We start from the raw sequence: 19,073 nt of genomic DNA, 5'->3' as shown, positions 1-19,073 counted from the left end.
ACACGGACATCGACACTGTGTATATAACACTGTGATGTTGGATCATAGAGGTCTGTCATTCAATATCCAAACTAGATTTGATTTGACATCTGAGAGATTGGCTAAGGTGACTTACTCTGGCTGACAGCAGAGTAACTCGAAGTCCTTCAGAGTCTGGAAAGGCTGTTTTGATGTTGTCTGCACGATGTGTTGATAATGAGTGGGCTGGACCTTTACTGGTTGGTTCTCCTCTGTGTCTTTGTCACTCAAACACCCACAGGCACAGCCACACACAGCCCCTGAACGCAGCTCCCTTCCATTACAACTGTTGCATTTTCAAATCCAAACAACGAGAGGTCTCAATCCGATAGGAAAAAAAACCTTTGCGTGAACCAATCAATGTGTCCACTCAGTTTCTGAGCAAATACGGCATTAAAAACAGCCTCTTTTCCAGACCAGTGAGTCACAGCTCTTCCTCGCTGTATTGTCACTTTGGTCACGTCAGCCAGGATAGAGATGACTGGGGTTAGAGTATGTCAGAGTGTTGGCCTCAAAGGACAATTCCACCATTTTATAACCCATTATTATGCTGTTAGTATACATGCACTATTGTAAGATTTGATACACATTTTGATGTTTTATCATTTTTGTTAGTCATACCGCACGATTCCTCGGTTTTGTCATTGTTTAAGCTTCTGCCTTGCCCCTGACTACAGTATACTACAATCCCCAAGGTGCATTTCACCTCCCAGGATCCAATGCTCCACCCAGTCTGCAGTTAGCTTAGATGGCTAGCAAGCCCAGACGAAGCTTATGTCACAACCCAAAAGTAATGTAAAATACACTCATAACTTATAATCATATTATGATGCTTGCATGAATATATGTTCATGCCATTGTCAACAATCAACTGCAATACACAACAAATATACAATTTAGATGCTAACCATAAATTACTGTATGTGATGGTTAGCTAGCATGCCAACTGCTAAATATAATTTTATAGGTTTTTGAGTCTATTACAAATATTTACAGGTGTTATTAGACCAAGACAACCAGAGCAACATATAGCAGTGAGTTCCAATATGATCAGAAAACTACTTAAGGGAGTAGATCGCTGAAAATGACTGCCCATAATGAATTTTTATTAGTCATATCAGGGATCCTCCTTGAAAATGTCATACATTTCCCGATTGTGCTCATCAATTAACAGTCAATAGACATGAAATCATAAAATTATACTAAACTGTGTAGGACATCACTAAATACTTCATAATAACAACCCAAATGTTAAAAGTGGCAGAGTTGACCTTTAACATTTTCTCTTGTTAGAATGAATGTTGAATTCAGTTCAGTCATTGTCTTTGTTCAGTTTTTTTTTTTTTTTACGTGTTTGTGGCTGCCGTGAACTTGTGGGCACACAGTACTGAGTGTGTGGTGTGTTATTGTACTGGTGTAACTGGGGAGTGTTCTTGTGTGTGTGTGGTGTGTGTTTGTACTGGTGGAACCCAGGAGTGAATCTGAGCCGGTACAGAGAACCAGTAAAATAGATAGTGGCGGTACGCCATACCGGTAAAAGATTAGCCGATCACAATAATAGCACCCCCTGGTTTGCTCACCGTTTGAAGTTCAGATGGGAACAGAAATAGTTGGAATAGTAACTGAAGTCTGGACACTGACTGAAGGCCTCATATGTAGCCTATTATAATATTTACTCCTGCAGAATTAAGTGTTTCTTGCAGTAAAATGACAGGCCAAATTATTTTTTTAAGGGGTTAGATCAGCTATGAAATTAGCAGATATAATTTAAGTCTATCAAATATAGACATCAATCAAGTTGACACAGCTCTTTCGCTTAGAGTTGATCAGTCTATTGATTGTGGCCTTTGGAATGTTGTCCCACTTCTCTTCAATGGCTGTGCAAAGTTGCTGGATATTGGCAGGAACTGGAGCACGTCAATCAAGAGCATCCCAAATATGCTCATGTCTGGTGAGTATTGCAGGTCATGGAAGAACCGGGACATTTTTACCATCCAGGAATTGTGTACAGATCCTTGCGATATGGGGCCATGCATTATCATGCTGAAACATGAGGTGATGGCAGCGGATGATTGGCACGATAATGGGCTTCAGGATCTCGTCACAATATCTCTGATATCTCTCGTCACGATCATGCTGTTTAATCAGTTTCTTGATATGCCACACCTGCCAGGTGTATGGTTTATCTTGGCAAGTTTTAACCCTCCAAACTCATGTTCGTTATATAAGTATGCCCATTGAACTTTATCTGGTTTGCCATTCCAAATAAAATGAAATTTCTTGCATGGTTTGAAAAATGATTCTCCTGGAGTCAGTAGAACCATGAACAATTATGATTTGTTTCAGCATCTTTAGCGAATGCAAATGTATGCTTAGGGACTGTCTTATGTACTCTAAACGTGCAATTTCTTTCACCGACATAAAAGTTGACAGTATTTCATTTTCAACCACAGAAAATAGTCTGATGCATCCAAGACTTAACTGAAATACAATCTATCAGAAACATGTTGGATTGTTGTCACACATTTTCATTTCCTTAAAACCGGTCAAAATGATTTTGTATGGAAAATCCCTGGGTCTCTAAATGTCCTCGCTCCAGGAGAGAAGCAGACATTAAAAGAGTATTGTAACTTCAAATTGTTGATGATACATTCATTCTATAGATTTACGTCTTTATTCTGGGGAACAAGGCTTTATTTATTATTCTAAAGCATTAATTAATGACAGAAGAGAAACTTTGTGTAGCCTAACATATAGCCTACCAAATGTTGTAAATTATAATCAGAAAAATATCTAAATGATGAGTAAAAACATATTTTTTTCCACACCCACTGTCAATAAAAAAATTTTTTTATTGAATGACTGCTTATTGAATCGGTCTGTACCAGTCTGAACTTGTGAAGTTTGCCACTGAGGAGATCATCACATTAGCATCACATTTTTTTATGAAGGCTTGTATGATTGGCTTATGAGAGTTTTCCCAGCTTGTCCCTGTGGGCAAGGTATTGTTGTGGTTATGTTGGTGTAAATCAATAGCATTCACTAGGGAGGGGCTATTAAAGTCTTCTCCAACGTGAAGAGGATGTTGATTAAAGAATCCCTTTGAGCCGTGGTGGAGAAGGTTAGAGAGGAATCAATACCAGAGCAAGGTAAGAGAGTTCTCTAAGTCTTCTCAGAGATAGAAAGCGATAGATCGAGAGAGAGCGGTCTACAATATGGACATTTTTCCTTAGTATTTGCTACAACCTATTTTTAGGAGGATTCAATTTGACTTTTAAAAAAGTGCTTGCTTTAGTCATTCTGATGATTTTATCAAGATAGATGATTACTGATGTATTCAGTATTGAAATTATACTGATTTGAATGTTCTATTTTTTTCCTATATTCTATTCAACTCCATTCCAAATGAAGGGAGGTGTATCTGTGACACTCACTCCTCTCGCTGTATCTTTCTTACACGCCATACCTCTCTCCATCAATCCCCCCTCTCTCTTGCTTGCTATCCTCGCTCTCCTTTCTCTTCTCTAATCTCCTTTTCTCTCTCTCCTTCTCTTTCTGCTTGTGCTCAAGCTCTGCTCTCCCTTTTACGCTCTCTTTACCTCATTTATTTATTTTCTCTCAGCCTATTTTCTCTCAGCCTTGTCCATTCTCTTTCTTTCTCTCTCTCTTTTTCTCCCCCTATCACTCTCTCTCTCTCTCTCTCTCTCTCTCTCTCTCTCTCTCTCTCTTTTCGTCTTGGAGACGGTGCTGTGCAGCTCCCTGTCACTCTGCTCGGTTTACGTGCTATGCTCTGAGCTGCCGTGCTGTGCTGCGCTCCTCCTCTCCTTCTTGCTTCTCTCGACTCTCTTTCTCCGTCACCTTCTGTTTGTTCTTTACTCTGTTCTGCTCTGCTAGTTTGGAACGTATGCACCGGGTCGACTGGGATACTGGGATACTGGGATACTGGGATACTGGGATACTGCATGTGGAGAGAGGGCTGGATGCTTCAGGTGCTCGGAACTCGGCCGTCGGACCCCGTGGATCTGTGGGGTGGGAAGGGAGGGGAGGGGTGGGGGAGAGAGAGAGAGAGGGGAGGAAGGGCACCCAGGTGAAGGAAGGGCTGACCTGCCGTGGAACAAGGATGAAGGTGGTGGTCTGGTGTTGTGGGTCATGCTCTGCCGGGATCTGAGTTGTTCTTTTTGGCTGGAGACCCCGTTGCTTTGCCCCCTCGGAGGGGCTCTTTTCCTGGAAAAGCTGGGAAAAGCCAGGCGGGAGGAGCGGGAACCATGAACCAGCAGCTGGATCCTCCGCGGCCAATCAACTGGACCATCAGGAAACTGTGCGCCGCAGCCTTCCTACCATCCGTACGCCTGCTCAAGGTATGGGTACCAGAGGGGACTGGGGAGTGGAGGAGGAGAAGTGGAGTAGGAGAGAAGGTTGTGTAGGAGGAGAGGGACGATTAATGTAGGGGGTGAGGGGGGGGGGCAGGTGGGGGAGTTTGAGATTGACATAAGAGGGTGGTTAAGAAAAACCTAAAAGTACATTTACACAGGAATATGCTTCTCCCAGATCTGTTTATTCTGTCTTACCTACTCCTATTTGGTTATTGGCAAGACAACTCAAACAGACCAGGCGGGGACCAAAGTGTCACAGGAGGAGGTTACAAGGAAGAATAGCCATTATACTGTGTACAATGACTGTTTGGTGAAGATATCTGAGCAATTAGGTTCAAATAGTGTTATATCCAATCTACACTGCCCTGTTTTCTGTTTGGCATTTTTTGCTACAGTGTTAGGAGCTAGTAACACAAGCATTTTTCTGCACCCGCTATATCTTCCAAACTGTGTACACGACCAATAAACTTTGATTTGATTTGTTTGATTTGATTAGATATGTGATTCATTCTTGATGTGCCTTCCTCGAGGTTTTGCTTAGCTGGGTGAAAGTGACCCCGCTGTAACAAATGTTCTCTGGTGGTGGGTGCCGTTTATGATTAGGGAGGACGATTATTATTTTAAGAAATTATGATCATGGCGTTATTTCTATTACAGCATAATAGAGCTCAATATAATGAAATCACCTGCACACACAGTTCACTTTCACAGCATCATCACATCTACTGCTCTCCTCCTCTGATATCTTCACTTCGCTTGTGGACTTCAGTGCACAACACAACTGTCTGGGACCAGGCGAAAAAACCTATAACTATAACTAACCAATGATGTACTGTATATAACGCCTGGATGACTGACATGGGGCGTTGTATTGAAGCCACCTCCCAGCCATCTTGGTACTCATCCTCCATTGTAAAAACTGATTTTGGAAGCTATATAAATGCATTTATTGGTGTGTACATTCATTTTTGACACATTTATTCTGCATACTTTTCAATTATATTGTGTTAGCTAAAATTAAGTATATTGTTTGAAAATACTAATGTTACTGTCCACACTAAAACAAAAAAGTACATAAATACATGTACTTTTGTCAGTTAAACATTGAATTGAAATACTGTAGAATTCAATTCATTCCTATGGAGGACTGCTCCTACTGGGGAGTACCAATATGGCTGAATGCTCCTACTGGGGAGTACCAATATGGCTGAATGCTCCTACTGGGGAGTACCAATATGGCTGAATGCTCCTACTGGGGAGTACCAATATGGCTGAATGCTCCTACTGGGGAGTACCAATATGGCTGAATGCTCCTACTGGGGAGTACCAATATGGCTGAATGCTCCTACTGGGGAGTACCAATATGGCTGAATGCTCCTACTGGGGAGTACCAATATGGCTTACCGGTGGCTTCAAAGCCTCTCAATAGCCAAAACATAGCATCAGCAAACCAGAGTTTATAAACATCATTGGAACTAACCCACAGTCCAATCCATGTGTATAGCAGTTTAATAGTTACCCGGTGGCAATAATTTAATTTAACCGAAAGCTTACCTTGACTTGCATCAAAGCTGGGACCGAGAGACTGAAAAACAGCTTCTATCTCAAGGCCATCAGACTGTTAAACAGCCATAACTAACATTGAGTGGCTGCTGCCAACATACTGACTCATCTCTAGCCACTTTAATCATAAAACATTGGATGTAATAAATGCATCACTAGTCACTATAAACAATGCCACTTTATGTTTACATACCCTACATTACTCATCTCATATGTATATACTGTACTCTATACCATCTACTGCATCTTGCCTATGCCGTTTGGCCATCGCTCATCCATATATTTTTATGTTTATGATTCTCTGATCCTTTGATTGGATGGACAACATGTTAGTTCATGCTGCAAGAGCTCTGATAGGTTGGAGGACATCCTACGAAAGTTGTCGTAATTACTGTGCAAGTCTATGGAAGGGGTTGAGAATCATGAGCCTTCTAGGTTTTGTATTGAAGTCAATATACACCGAGGAGGAAGGAAGCTAGCTGTCCTCCGGCTACCCTACAGAGTGCTGTTGAGGCTACTGTAAACCTTCATTGCAAAACAATGTGTTTTTAATGTTTCACTATTTTTATAGTGAATGGTTCTCCTCTTCCTCCTCCTCTGAGGAGCCTCCACTGGTTTGGTTGTGTGCCTGTGTTCTCTGTATTTGCACATTGTATGAGAGGGAGTGATAAATGAGATTAACATATGAGGCAAATTTTTGGCTTTCACAAGATATTTATAGACCTGGTTATAAACTGTCTTTATTCATTGGCTAGTGTGAACATGTTAAAGGCTGTTTATAACCATGCGTTTTGATACACATTATTATAGAGCTCTTGTCTGTGTTCTCCCCAGTCTTCTTTTGATCTCTCAGCATCAAAGTCTCACAGCAAGTACTGTATCTCTATGATGTTAAACCAGGCCAGTTGAATGTGTGTGTGTGTGTGTGTGGACGTGTTTGTATTTGCATGTGTATAGCTCAGTCAGATGAATCCTATTGTAATCACTGATGGGGTCTGTGTGCATGAGTGTATAAGTCATTAACAGAGAGATGGGAAACGTGTGTGCATTGATGTGAGTGGCTTTCTAATCACTGATGGGTCTAGATAGTGTGTCTGGTCCATCTCAGGAGATGTCAGAATGGCAGTGTAAGTTCAGCCTAATAAGCCTATCGTTATCATGTGTGCACATTTATGCACCTCAAGCCCTTTCCCAGTCTCCCGTAGATTTGACCTAATTACCTGGCTACCATGTAAAGCATGGTCTAGTGTGTGTGTGTGTGTGTGTGTTTGCGTTCGTGTGGCTGTTAGGCAAAAGGTACAATCACTGAAAGCACACCCATATTCGCATTTGCTCGACATACTGAAATAAATACATCTTACCGTATTACTCCACTCCTTTTTACGAGACCAAAAATAACATTTGGTGTGTCATTGAACTGCGAGAAATACTTAATTCTGCAGGAGTTAATTTCATATAAGGTTACATGAGAGATGTTACAGGCCTGTCAGTGTTCATATTTCAGTTAGAATTCCATTTAACCCATCTAAAGTTCAAAGGTATGGTTTTAGCCCTTTCATTTCAGCGCTCTCATTTGATGGCAAAGTAAACATGTTATAATGTGACGTATTAGTATCTCACAATATCAGGATATTTCACCATAAACAAGTCATTCACAACAATATTCAAATTAGGCATAGTAAGAGAGACATTAGTCTTTCACAGTGTCAAATATTTAAGTAATATCCATACATACAGTAATGGCAGTGTAGTAGAATACATGGAATACTTGTACAGTTGTGCAATAAGAGGCAACAGAGTCATCTTGTGACAAGAGCATGGAGAGAGTAGATACTTTATTGTCAATCGGTTAGAACAGAAATGTGTCTTCTGCTTTGCCCAACATCCTGCAGTGCAGCAACACCTGGTGGAGAGCAATTGTGCCTTAGTCAAGGACACAATGTCAGGAGACGGTACACGGAGACGGTACATCCAGCTACCAGTTCAGTTCCATATCCATTTTTGTTACATCCTGGGCATGAACCATTGTAGCCATGGCACCGCACTCATTCATTGCTCCTGTAGTAGCCTAGTGCTGTAGTAGCCTAGCCCTGTAGTAGCCTAGCCCTGTAGTAGCCTAGCTTAGCAGTGTTTCCTGATCCTGGTCCTAGGGACCCAATGGGGGGCACATTTTTGGTTTTGCCTTAGCACTACACATCTGATTCAAAACAAAGCTTGATACGTTGATCATTCGAATCAGCTGTGTAGTGTTCAGACAAAAATAAGATTTTGCACCCCTTTAGTTTCCCACGACCAGGATTGAGAAACAGAGGCTGGAGAGGCAGACCAGCAGCTGGAAGGTTGCTGGTTTAAGCCCCGGGCCGTGCAACACAGACATGGGAATGCAACTGAACTGGCAGCTGCAGGGCTGTTGGTCATTGATCCCATGTACCATCTCCTGCCTTTGTACCCTTGAGCAAGGCACCTAACCCCCTACAATTGCTCTCCATCAGGGGGCTCTGCACTGCTACTCAACCTGTGTCAACGTGTGTGTGTTTGTTGGTGTTGGGAAAGGGAGAATACACATTTTCCATTCTAACCAATGGATTCTAAAGTTGTATTAAATTCCTCTTTGGAGTCATCCATGTCTTTATCCAGCATATTGTCCATCTAGACAGGGATAGACAGCCCCGACAACACAAACTGGCTCCCCATGTAGTCTACTCCATCGAGCATTATTGACGGAAAAAAGGACAACACATTAGACTCCTCTCCACAGGCATTTGTTGAAGTATATTAGCACAATATTGATTGGAGACATTTTACTTTGATTATAACCCACCCCAGTGGGAATACGACGTGATAAAGACATATTTTACTGGTTGAAATCTGGTCAGGGTGTCTTATAACCAGGTCACAACCAGATTTAGTCGTCTTCTTCCTGACGTCTTTTTGGTTTCGTGAAAAATACATCTTATTTTGGTTGATATCTGTTTTTTGGTTGAAATCTGATTGAACTACTGATCAGTTATCTAAATGCTACTAAATTAATAGACTCCAATCTATATAAACATGTGCATAGTGTTTGTGGGCCATGCGCCCATTGCATATAAGACACTAGAACCATTACCATTATACACATTTGAGTAATGTTCTTTTTTTAGCAGGGACTTGGGGGTGACTTGGGGGACTCAGCATGGACTCGGACTCTGGGGGCTTCATGTGGGCCATGCTTTTCAGAGACAGGCATAATCATATTTCTCTGGGCTCTGGCTAATGGTACTCGGGCATAATCAACTTCAGCCTATCCGGCCTGATATTTTTTTTTTCAGGAGTAGGGCCATTTGAGGTTTTTATTTTCACAGGCATTCCCATGATAGTACGAACTGGCGGCAGGTTCCAGAATCTCCAGCGTAGCGACCGGGGGAGGTAAGCGGGGTTCTCGGGACACTGGGGTAGGCTGTGAAGAAAAGCTGCTGATAGCGGGGTTGCTGAGAGTCTGGGGGATTACTGGTGTAGCCCGCTGCCTAGGAGGGAATCTGCGGAATTTCTCCAGCAATGTATCAAAGTCCTCGTGTCTTCCAATGGGGGCTCCTTGCTGGGAGTCTTGAGAAAAGGAAGACTTGAGAAAAAGGAAGACGGGAAAGCATGCTGGTAAGACCTGACAAGACTAACTGGCAACAGACAAAGAGTGAACACAGGTACAAATGCACTGGGGATAATGGGGAAGATGTGCGACACCTGTAGGGGTGCTTGCTCAGTGCATTGCTTGAGCATTCCATATAGCACATGAGACAACTACACCACCACACAACAATACCACCACTTGGAAACAACAAAAGCCTCTCAATTTAAAAGATTTGACTGCTAAGTTTTCTTAATTAGGCGATGGTTTGTTAGGAGAGAGAAGGAGAGAGAGAGAGAGAGCAGTGGTCTAAGGCTGTGCCACTGGAGATCCTGGTTCGAGTCCAGACTGTCACAGCTGGCCCTGACCGGGTGACCCGTGGGGCGGTGAACAATTGGCCCAGCATCGTCTGGGTTAGGGGATGTGGCGGGCCAGGCGCATGCACGCTGACATGGTTGCCAGGTGTACAGTGTTTCCTCTGACACATCGGTGTGGCTGGCTTCCAGGTTAAATGTGCATTGTGTCTAGAAGCAGTGTGGGCGGCTTGGTTGGGTCGTGTTTCGGGGTACGCACGGCTCCCGTCCCTCGCCTCTCCTGAGTCCGTACGGGACTTGCAGCAATGAGACAAGACTGTAACTACCATTTGAATACCACGAAATTGGGAAGAAAAAGGGGTCAAAAAAGATACAAAAAAAAAGGTGTGTATGTGTTCGAGAGAGAAGGGGGAGAGAGAGATTATGATCACAATAACTTATAGAAAAGATTATCATCATGTCAACACTGTCATTCTACCTGTGAGTGTGTGTGAAAGAGTGAGCGATACTTTTTCCAGTCGGCAATAAGCTGGAGTCAGGTGGTCATTACCAGCTTATGATGAGGTCTTAACTATGACCAGTAGGCTACATACAGTGGTGTAAAGTAAAATTACTTTAAACTACCACTTAAGTAGATTTTTGGGGTATCTGTACTTTACTATATATATTTATGACAACTTTTACGTTGCTACATTACTATATACAGTGGGTAGAACAAGTATTTGATACACTGCCGATTTTGCAGGTGTTCCTACTTACAAAGCATGTAGAGGTCTACACTTCAACTGTGAGAGACGGAATCTAAAACAAAAATCCAGACAATCACATTGTATGATTTTTAAGTAATTCATTTGCATTTTATTGCATGACATAAGTATTTGATACATCAGAAAAGCAGAACTTAATATTTCCTACAAAAACTTTGTTTGCAATTACAGAGATCATACGTTTCCTGTAGTTATTGACCAAGTTTGCACACACTGCAGCAGGGATTTTGGCCCACTCCTCCATACAGACCTTCTCCAGATCCTTCAGGTTTCGGGGCTGTCGCTGGGCAATAAGGACTTTCAGCTCCCTCCAAAGATTTTCTATTGGGTTCAGGTCTGGAGACTGGCTAGGCCACTCCAGGACCTTGAGATGCTTCTTACGGAGCCACTCCTTAGTTGCCCTGGCTGTGTGTTTCGGGTCGTTGTCATGCTGGAAGACCCAGCCACGACCCATCTTCAATGTTCTTACTGAGGGAAGGAGGTTGTTGGCCAAGATCTCGCGATACACGGCCCCATCCATCCTCCCCTCAATAAGGTGCAGTCGTCCTGTCCCCTTTGCAGAAAAGCATCCCCAAAGAATGATGTTCTGGGCTGATCCCTAGTTCTGGGCTGATCCCTCACCTTCCTCATGATCATTGATGCCCCACGAGGTGAGATCTTGCATGGAGCCCCAGACCGAGGGTGATTGACTGTCATCTTGAACTTCTTCCACTTTCTAATAATTGCGCCAACAGTTGTTGCCTTCTCACCAAGCTTCTTGCCTATTGTCCTGTAGCCCATCCCAGCCTTGTGCAAGTCTACAATTTTATCCCTGATGTCCTTACACAGCTTTCTAGTCTTGTCCATTGTGGAGAGGTTGGAGTCTGTTTGATTGAGTGTGTGGACAGCTGTCTTTTATACAGGTAACGAGTTCAAACAGGTGCAGTTAATAGGTAATGAGTGGAGAGCAGGAGGGCTTCTTAAAGAAAAACTAACTGGTCTGTGAGAGCCGGAATTCTTACTGGTTGGTAGGTGATCAAATACTTATGTCATGCAATAAAATGCAAATGAATTACTTAAAAATCATACAATGTGATTTTCTGGATTTTTGTTTTAGATTCCGTCTCTCAAAGTTTAAGTGTATCTATGATAAACATTACAGACCTCTTCATGCTTTGTAAGTAGGAAAACCTGCAAAATCAGCAGTGTATCAAATACTTGTTCTCCACACTGTATGTAGTATAAAAAAAAAATTGCTATTCATATTTGAAAATATATTTACTCTTTTCCCTCAAACTTTCCCTCAAACACAAACTTCCTTCTTTCATTCCTTCATTCCCTCCCTTCCTCACTCACTCACTCAATCACGCACACCTGCACGCTCACACACACTCACTCACTCACTCACTCACCATACAAGGTCAAATGGGGAGTGCCAGGGCACACTGGACCTACCTAAAGGATTTGGTGTCAAATTAGCTCTGGAGGCAACAACAGAACATAATGGAAAATAAAATGAATGTGCAAACCCCCCTGAAATAGAGAAGGGGCTATAGATGTTGCATTAGATTGATAAATTCTGTATTTGTTTTGTAGGCTGCCACCACCGCCATCCTGGTTAAGCAAAGCTTGCATAGCATCACCTCTCCTGTGCTTGAAGGAGAACTGGTCACAGACTCCTCTGTCTAAATTGTTTTTAACACACATCACGTTGCATCTCAAACTAAATAAAGTTAGCTCTGAGGTGCTCTCGCAAACTTTACATGACATTATGATCTACTATTATGGATAGCCTACAAAATTGTACTCTGTAACGGATAGATTTGAAACAGTACTTAATAACAATACTTCATTCTAAACATACTTAAGTAAAAGTAAAATTACTCACTTTCAGTACTAGGAAAAGCTACTCAATTATAGTAATGAGAGTATTTGTGTGTGTGTGTGTTTGTGTGTCTCAGCCACCAGATCTCAACCCAATTTACAGTGCCTTCAGAAAGTATTCATACCCTTGACTCATTCCAGCATTTTGTTGTGTTATAGCTTGAATTTTTTCTCTCACTCATCTATAACAATACCCAATAATGACAAAGTGAAAACATGCTTTAATAAATGTTTGCAAATTTAATGAACATGAAATTCAGAAATACAATATCTTATTTACATAAATATTCACACCCCTGAGTCAATACATGTTAGAATCACATTTGACAGCGATTACAGCTGTAAGTCTTTCTGGGCAAGTCTCGAAGTGCTTCGCATGCCTGGATTGTACAATATTTGCACAGTATTATTTTTAAAATTCTTCAAGCTCTGTCAAATTGATTGTGATCATTGCTAGAGAGCCATTTTCAAGTCTTGCCATAGATTATCAAGCCGATTTATGTCAAAACTTTATATAGGCCACTCAGGAACATTCAATGTCGTATTGGTAAGCAACACCAGTTCATATTTGGCCTTATGTTTTAGCTTATTGTCCTGCTGAAATTCCCTTGGTATCTTCTAACCAGCCTCCTTGCCCACATTGATTTAAAGGCAATTCAGAATAATGATAATGATGGGCCTCCCAAGTGGCGCAGTGGTCTAAGGCAGTGCATCTCATTGCTAAAGGTATCACTGCAGACCCTGGTTCGATTCCAGGCTGTATCACACCTGGCCATGATTGGGTGTCCCATGGTGCACAATTGGCCCAGCGTCGTCCGGGTTTGGCTGGGGTGGGACGTCATTGTAAATAAGAAATTGTTCTTAATTGACTTGCCTGGTTAAATATATATATTTTTTAAACGGATGTCTGTCAGGGTGGGTGTGAACAGTGAAAATAAAGATGAGATTTAGAGATAGCCAAAAGTGTTGGATGCTCATGGGTCCAGTGTGCGATGGTAATTCAATAAGTCTGTGCCATGATTAATTCCGATCCTAACTGGTAATTAATCAAGTTCTCTGACGTTTTCAACCAGTAATTAAATCCCCCATTAAAAGAGTTTTCCCTTCGACCTTCAACCTTTTACTGCAATGGGCTAAATCAGAGTCACAGTATACACCTCACACTGTTATGGGCTTTAAAAAAAGAAGACACCTGTACCATGTCAGATGTTGAACTGTATTACATTTTGAGTTTGCATCACAATATTACACTTTATATACATCACAGAAGAGTGAAATATAACAAAACCGTTTGAAATAGAAACACCAGATTTTTGCCGGGTTTTTGAAATAATGTTCATTAATTATGAAATTCTAAAAAAGGTGACCGACAGCCTCGATTCGGTCTTATGTAGCAAAATTTGAAATGGTGTTTTTTTTTACATTGGATAAAAGTAGAGACACAGAGCTAGAATATGGTATGTCATACACTGTAGTTGAGGAACAATGGGAAAGTAATTCTGCTTTGAAAGTTGATAATCCCATAACCCCACTTTTGAGAAAATGGCCCTTGAATGTTCTGGTACAACTGCTGGAGAGCTGTTCTTTGTCTACACCCATTCAGAATCGTTCACACCCTCTTAAGCCTTTGCCCCATCCATCTCTTTAAGGAATCATATGTGAGGACATGTGGTAAACACACGCTATAAGAAAATCAAAGTTATTTGTAACATGCACAGGATATAGAAAACAGTGAAGTGGTTACTTGCATTGTAGCAATATCAACAACAGAAAGTGTCCAGATCAAAATATTGAATCAATATCTTATCATTATTAGATGACCCTTATTGATGGGTCACGTGAAGGAAATGATATAACACCCCACATCTAGCTAAGTGGATGGGTAAATATTGTCTAGACATGAAATACAATATCAAATCAAATCAAATTGAATTTGTCACATACACCAAATACAACAGGTGTAGACCTTACAGTGAAATGCTTACTTACAAGCCCTTAACCAACAATGCAGTTTTAAGAAAATACCCCCCAAAAAGTAAGAGATAAGAATAACAAATGATTAAAGAGCAGCAGTAAATAACAATAGCCTAGCTGGGGGCAATGCAAATAGTCTCGGTAGCCATTTGATTAGCTATTCAAGAGTCTTATGGCTTGGGGGTAAAAGCTAATTAGGAGCCTCTTGGACCTAGACTCGGCGCTCCGATACCGCTTTCCGTGCGGTAGCAGAGAGAACAGTCTATGGCTAGGGTGCCTGGAGTCTTTGCCAATTTTTAGGGCCTTCCTCTGACCCTACCTGGTGTAGAGGTCCTGGATGGCAGGAAGCTTGGCCCCAGTGATGTACTGGGCCGTACGCACTACCCTCTGTAGTGCCTTGCGGTCGGAGGCCGAGCAATTGCCGTACCAGGCAGGCAGTGATGCAACCAGTCAGAATGCTCTCGATGGTGCAGCTGTAAAACCTTTTGAGGATCTGAGGACCCATGCCAAATATTTTCAGTCTCCTGAGGGGGAATAGGTTTTGTCATGCCCTCTTCATGACTGTCTTGGTGTGCTTGGACCATGTTAGTTTGTTGGTGATGTGGACGCCAATGAACTTGAAGCACTCAACCTGTCAAAGTACAGCCCCGTCGATGAGAATGGGGGCAAGCTCGGTCCTTTTCCTGTAGTCCACAATCATATCCTTTGTCTTGATCACATTGGTTGTTGTCCTTGCACCACACGTTCAGGTCTCTGGCCTCCTTATAGGCTGTCTCATCATTGTCGGTGATCAGGCCTGTCACTGTTGTGTAACCAGCAAACTTAATGATGGTGTTGGTGTCGTGCCAGGCTGTGCACTCATGAGTGAACAGGGAGTACCAAGGGGGCCCTCAGGGGTGTGTGCTTAGTCCCCTCCTGTACTCCCTGTTCACCAACGACTGCGTGGCTGTGCACGACTCCAACACCATCATTAAGTTTGCCGACGACATGACAGTGGTAGTCCTGATCACAGACGACAATGATACAGCCTATAGGTAGGAGGTCAGAGACCTGACAGTGAGGTGCCATTACAACAGCATCTCCCTCAACGCCAGCAATACAAAGGTCTGATCGTGGACTATCGTAGGCCCTAGCACGCCCCCATTCACATCGACGGGGCTGTAGTGGGGCGGGTCAAGAGCTTCAAGTTCCTTGCTGTCCACATCACTAAGGATCTAATTACAGTATTTAGTCAGCCACCAATTTATGCAAGTTCTCCCACTTAAAAAGATGAGAGAGGCCTGTAATTTTCATCACAGGTACACTTCAACTATGACAGACAAAATTAGAGAAAGAAATTCCAGAAAATCACATTGTATGATTTTAATGAATTTATTTGCAAATTATGGTGGAAAATAAGTATTTGGTCAATAACAAAAGTTTATCGGCCCTCGCTGTCCTCTTTCAATCTCACCACACGGATATTACTACGTCTACTCTGGTTCTCCATCTGATCTACCTTGTTTTTGAGGTAGGCATGGTCCTTTTGCAGTTGTATCAACACCTGGTCATGTCTAGCGATGGTATCTTCAACTGTGCTAATGCGCAACTCTGCCTCAGTCATTCTCAAAAGGAGATGATTCATGGAGGATTTCAGGTCGTCAATGGAAGAATGGAGTTCAGCCGATTTCTTATAAATTTTCAGAGAAAGACCTCTGTTACCATCCTGAATTTCCCAGAGGAGAGTAGCCAGCATGTTGGCAGGCTCGCAAGAGGCTGCTGAGAGCAACAGTCTGGAACTGTCATCTGAGTTATGAGGGCTAATTCTAATCTTGCTAGCTGTAGCGTTATCGTTATCTTGGGAATCAACGACGTTTTGGTCGTCCTTCTTGCCTCTCGGTCGGAGGTCCATGGCTCTTTGGGAAGGTAAGTACTTGACAATTTAAAGTTATTTAGGTAAAAATAGAATAACTTTGAAGAGCTCGGTTTGTCAACGTCTGCTCAGCTCCGCGGCATCACGTGCTCCCACCACATTGTAGGATTTTTAATGAATTTATTTGCAAATTATGGTGGAAAATAAGTATTTGGTCAATAACAAAAGTGTATCTCGATACTTTGTTATATACCCTTTGTTGGCGATGACAGAGGTCAAACATTTTCTGTAAGCCTTCACAAGATTTTCACACACTGTTGCTGGTATTTTGGCCCGTTCCTTCATGCAGATCTCCTCTAGAGCAGTGATGTTTTGGGGCTGTTGCTGGGCAACACAGACTTTCAACTCCCTCCAAAGATTTTCTATGGGGTTTAGATCTGGAGACTGGCTAGGCCACTTCAGGACCTTGAAATGCTTCTTACGAAGCCACTCCTTCGTTGCCCGGGCGGTGTGTTTGGGATCATTGTCATGCTGAAAGACCCAGCCACGTTTCATCTTCAATGCCCTTGCTGATGGAAGGAGGTTTTCACTCAAAATCTCACGATACATGGCCCCATTCATTCTTTCCTTTACACGGATAAGTCGTCCTGGTCCCTTTGCAGAAAAACAGCCCCAAAGCATGATGTTTCCACCCCATGCTTCACAGTAGGTATGGTGTTCTTTGGATGCAACTCAGCATTCCTTGTCCTCCAAACACAACGAGTTGAGTTTTTACCAAAAAGTTCATCTGACCATATGACATTAACCCCAATCTTCTTCTGGATCATCCAAATGCTCTCTAGCAAAATTCAGACGGACCTGGACATGTACTGGCTTAAGCAGGGGGACACGGCTGGCACTGCAGGATTTGAGTCCCTGGCGGCGTAGTGTGTTACTGATGGTAGGCTTTGTTACTTTGGTCCCAGCTCTCTGCAGGTCATTCACTAGGTCCCCCCGTGTGGTTCTGGGATTTTTGCTCACCGTTCTTGTGATCATTTTGACCCCACGTGGTGAGATCTTGCGTGGAGCCCCAGATCGAGGGAGATTATCAGTGGTCTTGTATGTCTTCCATTTCCTAATAATTGCTCCCACAGTTGATTTCTTCAAACCAAGCTGCTTACCTTTTGCAGATTCAGTCTTCCCAGCCTGGTGCAGGTCTACAATTTTGTTTCTGGTGTCCTTTGACAGCTCTTTGGTCTTGGCCATAGTGGAGTTTGGAGTGTGACTGTTTGAGGTTGTGGACAGGAGTCTTTTATACTGATAACAAGTTCAAACAGGTGCCATTAATACAGGTAACGAGTGGAGGACAGAGGAGCCTCTTAAAGAAGAAGTTACAGGTCTGTGAGAGCCAGAAATCTTGCTTGTTTGTAGGTGACCAAAAACTTATTTTCCACCATAATTTGCAAATAAATTCATTAAAAATCCTACAATGTGATTTTCTGGATTTTTTTCTCTAATTTTGTCTGTCATGGTTGAAGTGTACCTATGATGAAAATTACAGGCCTCTCTCATCTATTTAAGTGGGAGAACTTGCACAATTGGTGGCTGACTAAATACTTTTTTGCCCCACTATATGTGTGCGTGTGTATCCATCTTTGGCTTGGTTGATCACTGGCCCATGGTCCCAGAAGTAATCGCCTCCTGTCCTGACTCTCTTATGCACTCTACACACACATTCATTCCGGCTTCCATGTATTTCAGAATGAGTTGAGCTGGCTGCTTGATGACAGTAAAAGGTTTTTGGTTAGGTGCACTTAACATTATTAAATCAGTCTGATCAATTATTATAAGTGCTACCTTCTTCCTGTGTGCTTAGAGTGTGGAGTGAGACACTTCCATCTGGGTGTAAGTAGTTGTGAATGTATGCCTCTGTGTGTGTGTGTGTGTGTGTGTGTGTGTGTGTGTGTGTGTGTGTGTGTGTGTGTGTGTGTGTGTGTGTGTGTGTGTGTGTGTGTGTGTGTGCGCATGAGAGAGACAGTGATAGATGCATGTGTGAGGTTGCACGTGTGTATGTGTAGTGTATCTGTGTCAATATGGGTATGTAACTTCCTTTGGTGTGTGTGTGTGTGCGTGTGTGTCTTCTAAGGTGTGTTTATTCTTGAGTATTTAAATGTTGTTGGTATTCTACATGCCTGTTAGTTTGTGCGTTCCTTGTGGGGTAATTGATAGATGTCCAATTGACCAAAGGTGAATCAATACATACATTTCTCAATACACTTCTGTTTGATGATGTATCTATGTTTATGGGGTATATTACACTCAAGGCTGTTAGAGTAATGAAGATGTAAATTAAGAGAAGTAAGTAGGATACGTAGGTACATTTCCACTTGTTCAGACTTTTGGCTTGTACCAAACGGGTTTGGTTATAAAACACCAAGAGTGAAGCCAAGCTGTATTGTGAATCTAGTCCCAGATTAAGACTATAATGTGGTCTAATGAGATGAAGCCATTAACTGCTTTGTAAGGAGTATTACCATTGTAGAATGTGCCCATACATTTCAATATACACTGCTCAAAAAAATAAAGGGAACACTTAAGCAACACAATGTAAACCTAAGTCAATCACACTTCTGTGAAATCAAACTGTCCACTTAGGAAGCAACACTGATAGACAATACATTTCACATGCTGTTGTGCAAATGGAATATACAACAGGTGGAAATTATAGGCAATTAGCAAGACACCCCCAATAAAGGAGTGGTTCTA

At 42.3% G+C, this 19,073-nt stretch overlaps 1 protein-coding gene across 2 annotated transcripts in view; it reads left to right on the top strand.

Moving 5' to 3' along the window:
* Window positions 1-4,080: 4,080 nt before the first annotated feature.
* The window catches only part of trpm3 (transient receptor potential cation channel, subfamily M, member 3), a 211,583-nt gene continuing 196,590 nt past the window's right edge, over window positions 4,081-19,073 (top strand). For both annotated transcript variants that reach the window (XM_031830291.1, XM_031830293.1), the window contains exon 1: window positions 4,081-4,376. In XM_031830291.1, coding sequence (XP_031686151.1) covers window positions 4,284-4,376 — 93 coding nt within the window. In that variant the 5' untranslated portion in view covers window positions 4,081-4,283. The remainder of the gene's footprint in view (window positions 4,377-19,073) is intronic.

This window comes from Oncorhynchus kisutch, linkage group LG8, assembly GCF_002021735.2.
Source record: "Oncorhynchus kisutch isolate 150728-3 linkage group LG8, Okis_V2, whole genome shotgun sequence".
NCBI classification, from domain to species: domain Eukaryota; kingdom Metazoa; phylum Chordata; class Actinopteri; order Salmoniformes; family Salmonidae; genus Oncorhynchus; species Oncorhynchus kisutch.
The sequence above is the reverse complement of the archived record's forward strand: the minus strand, read 5'-3'. Positions and strand labels throughout refer to the sequence as shown.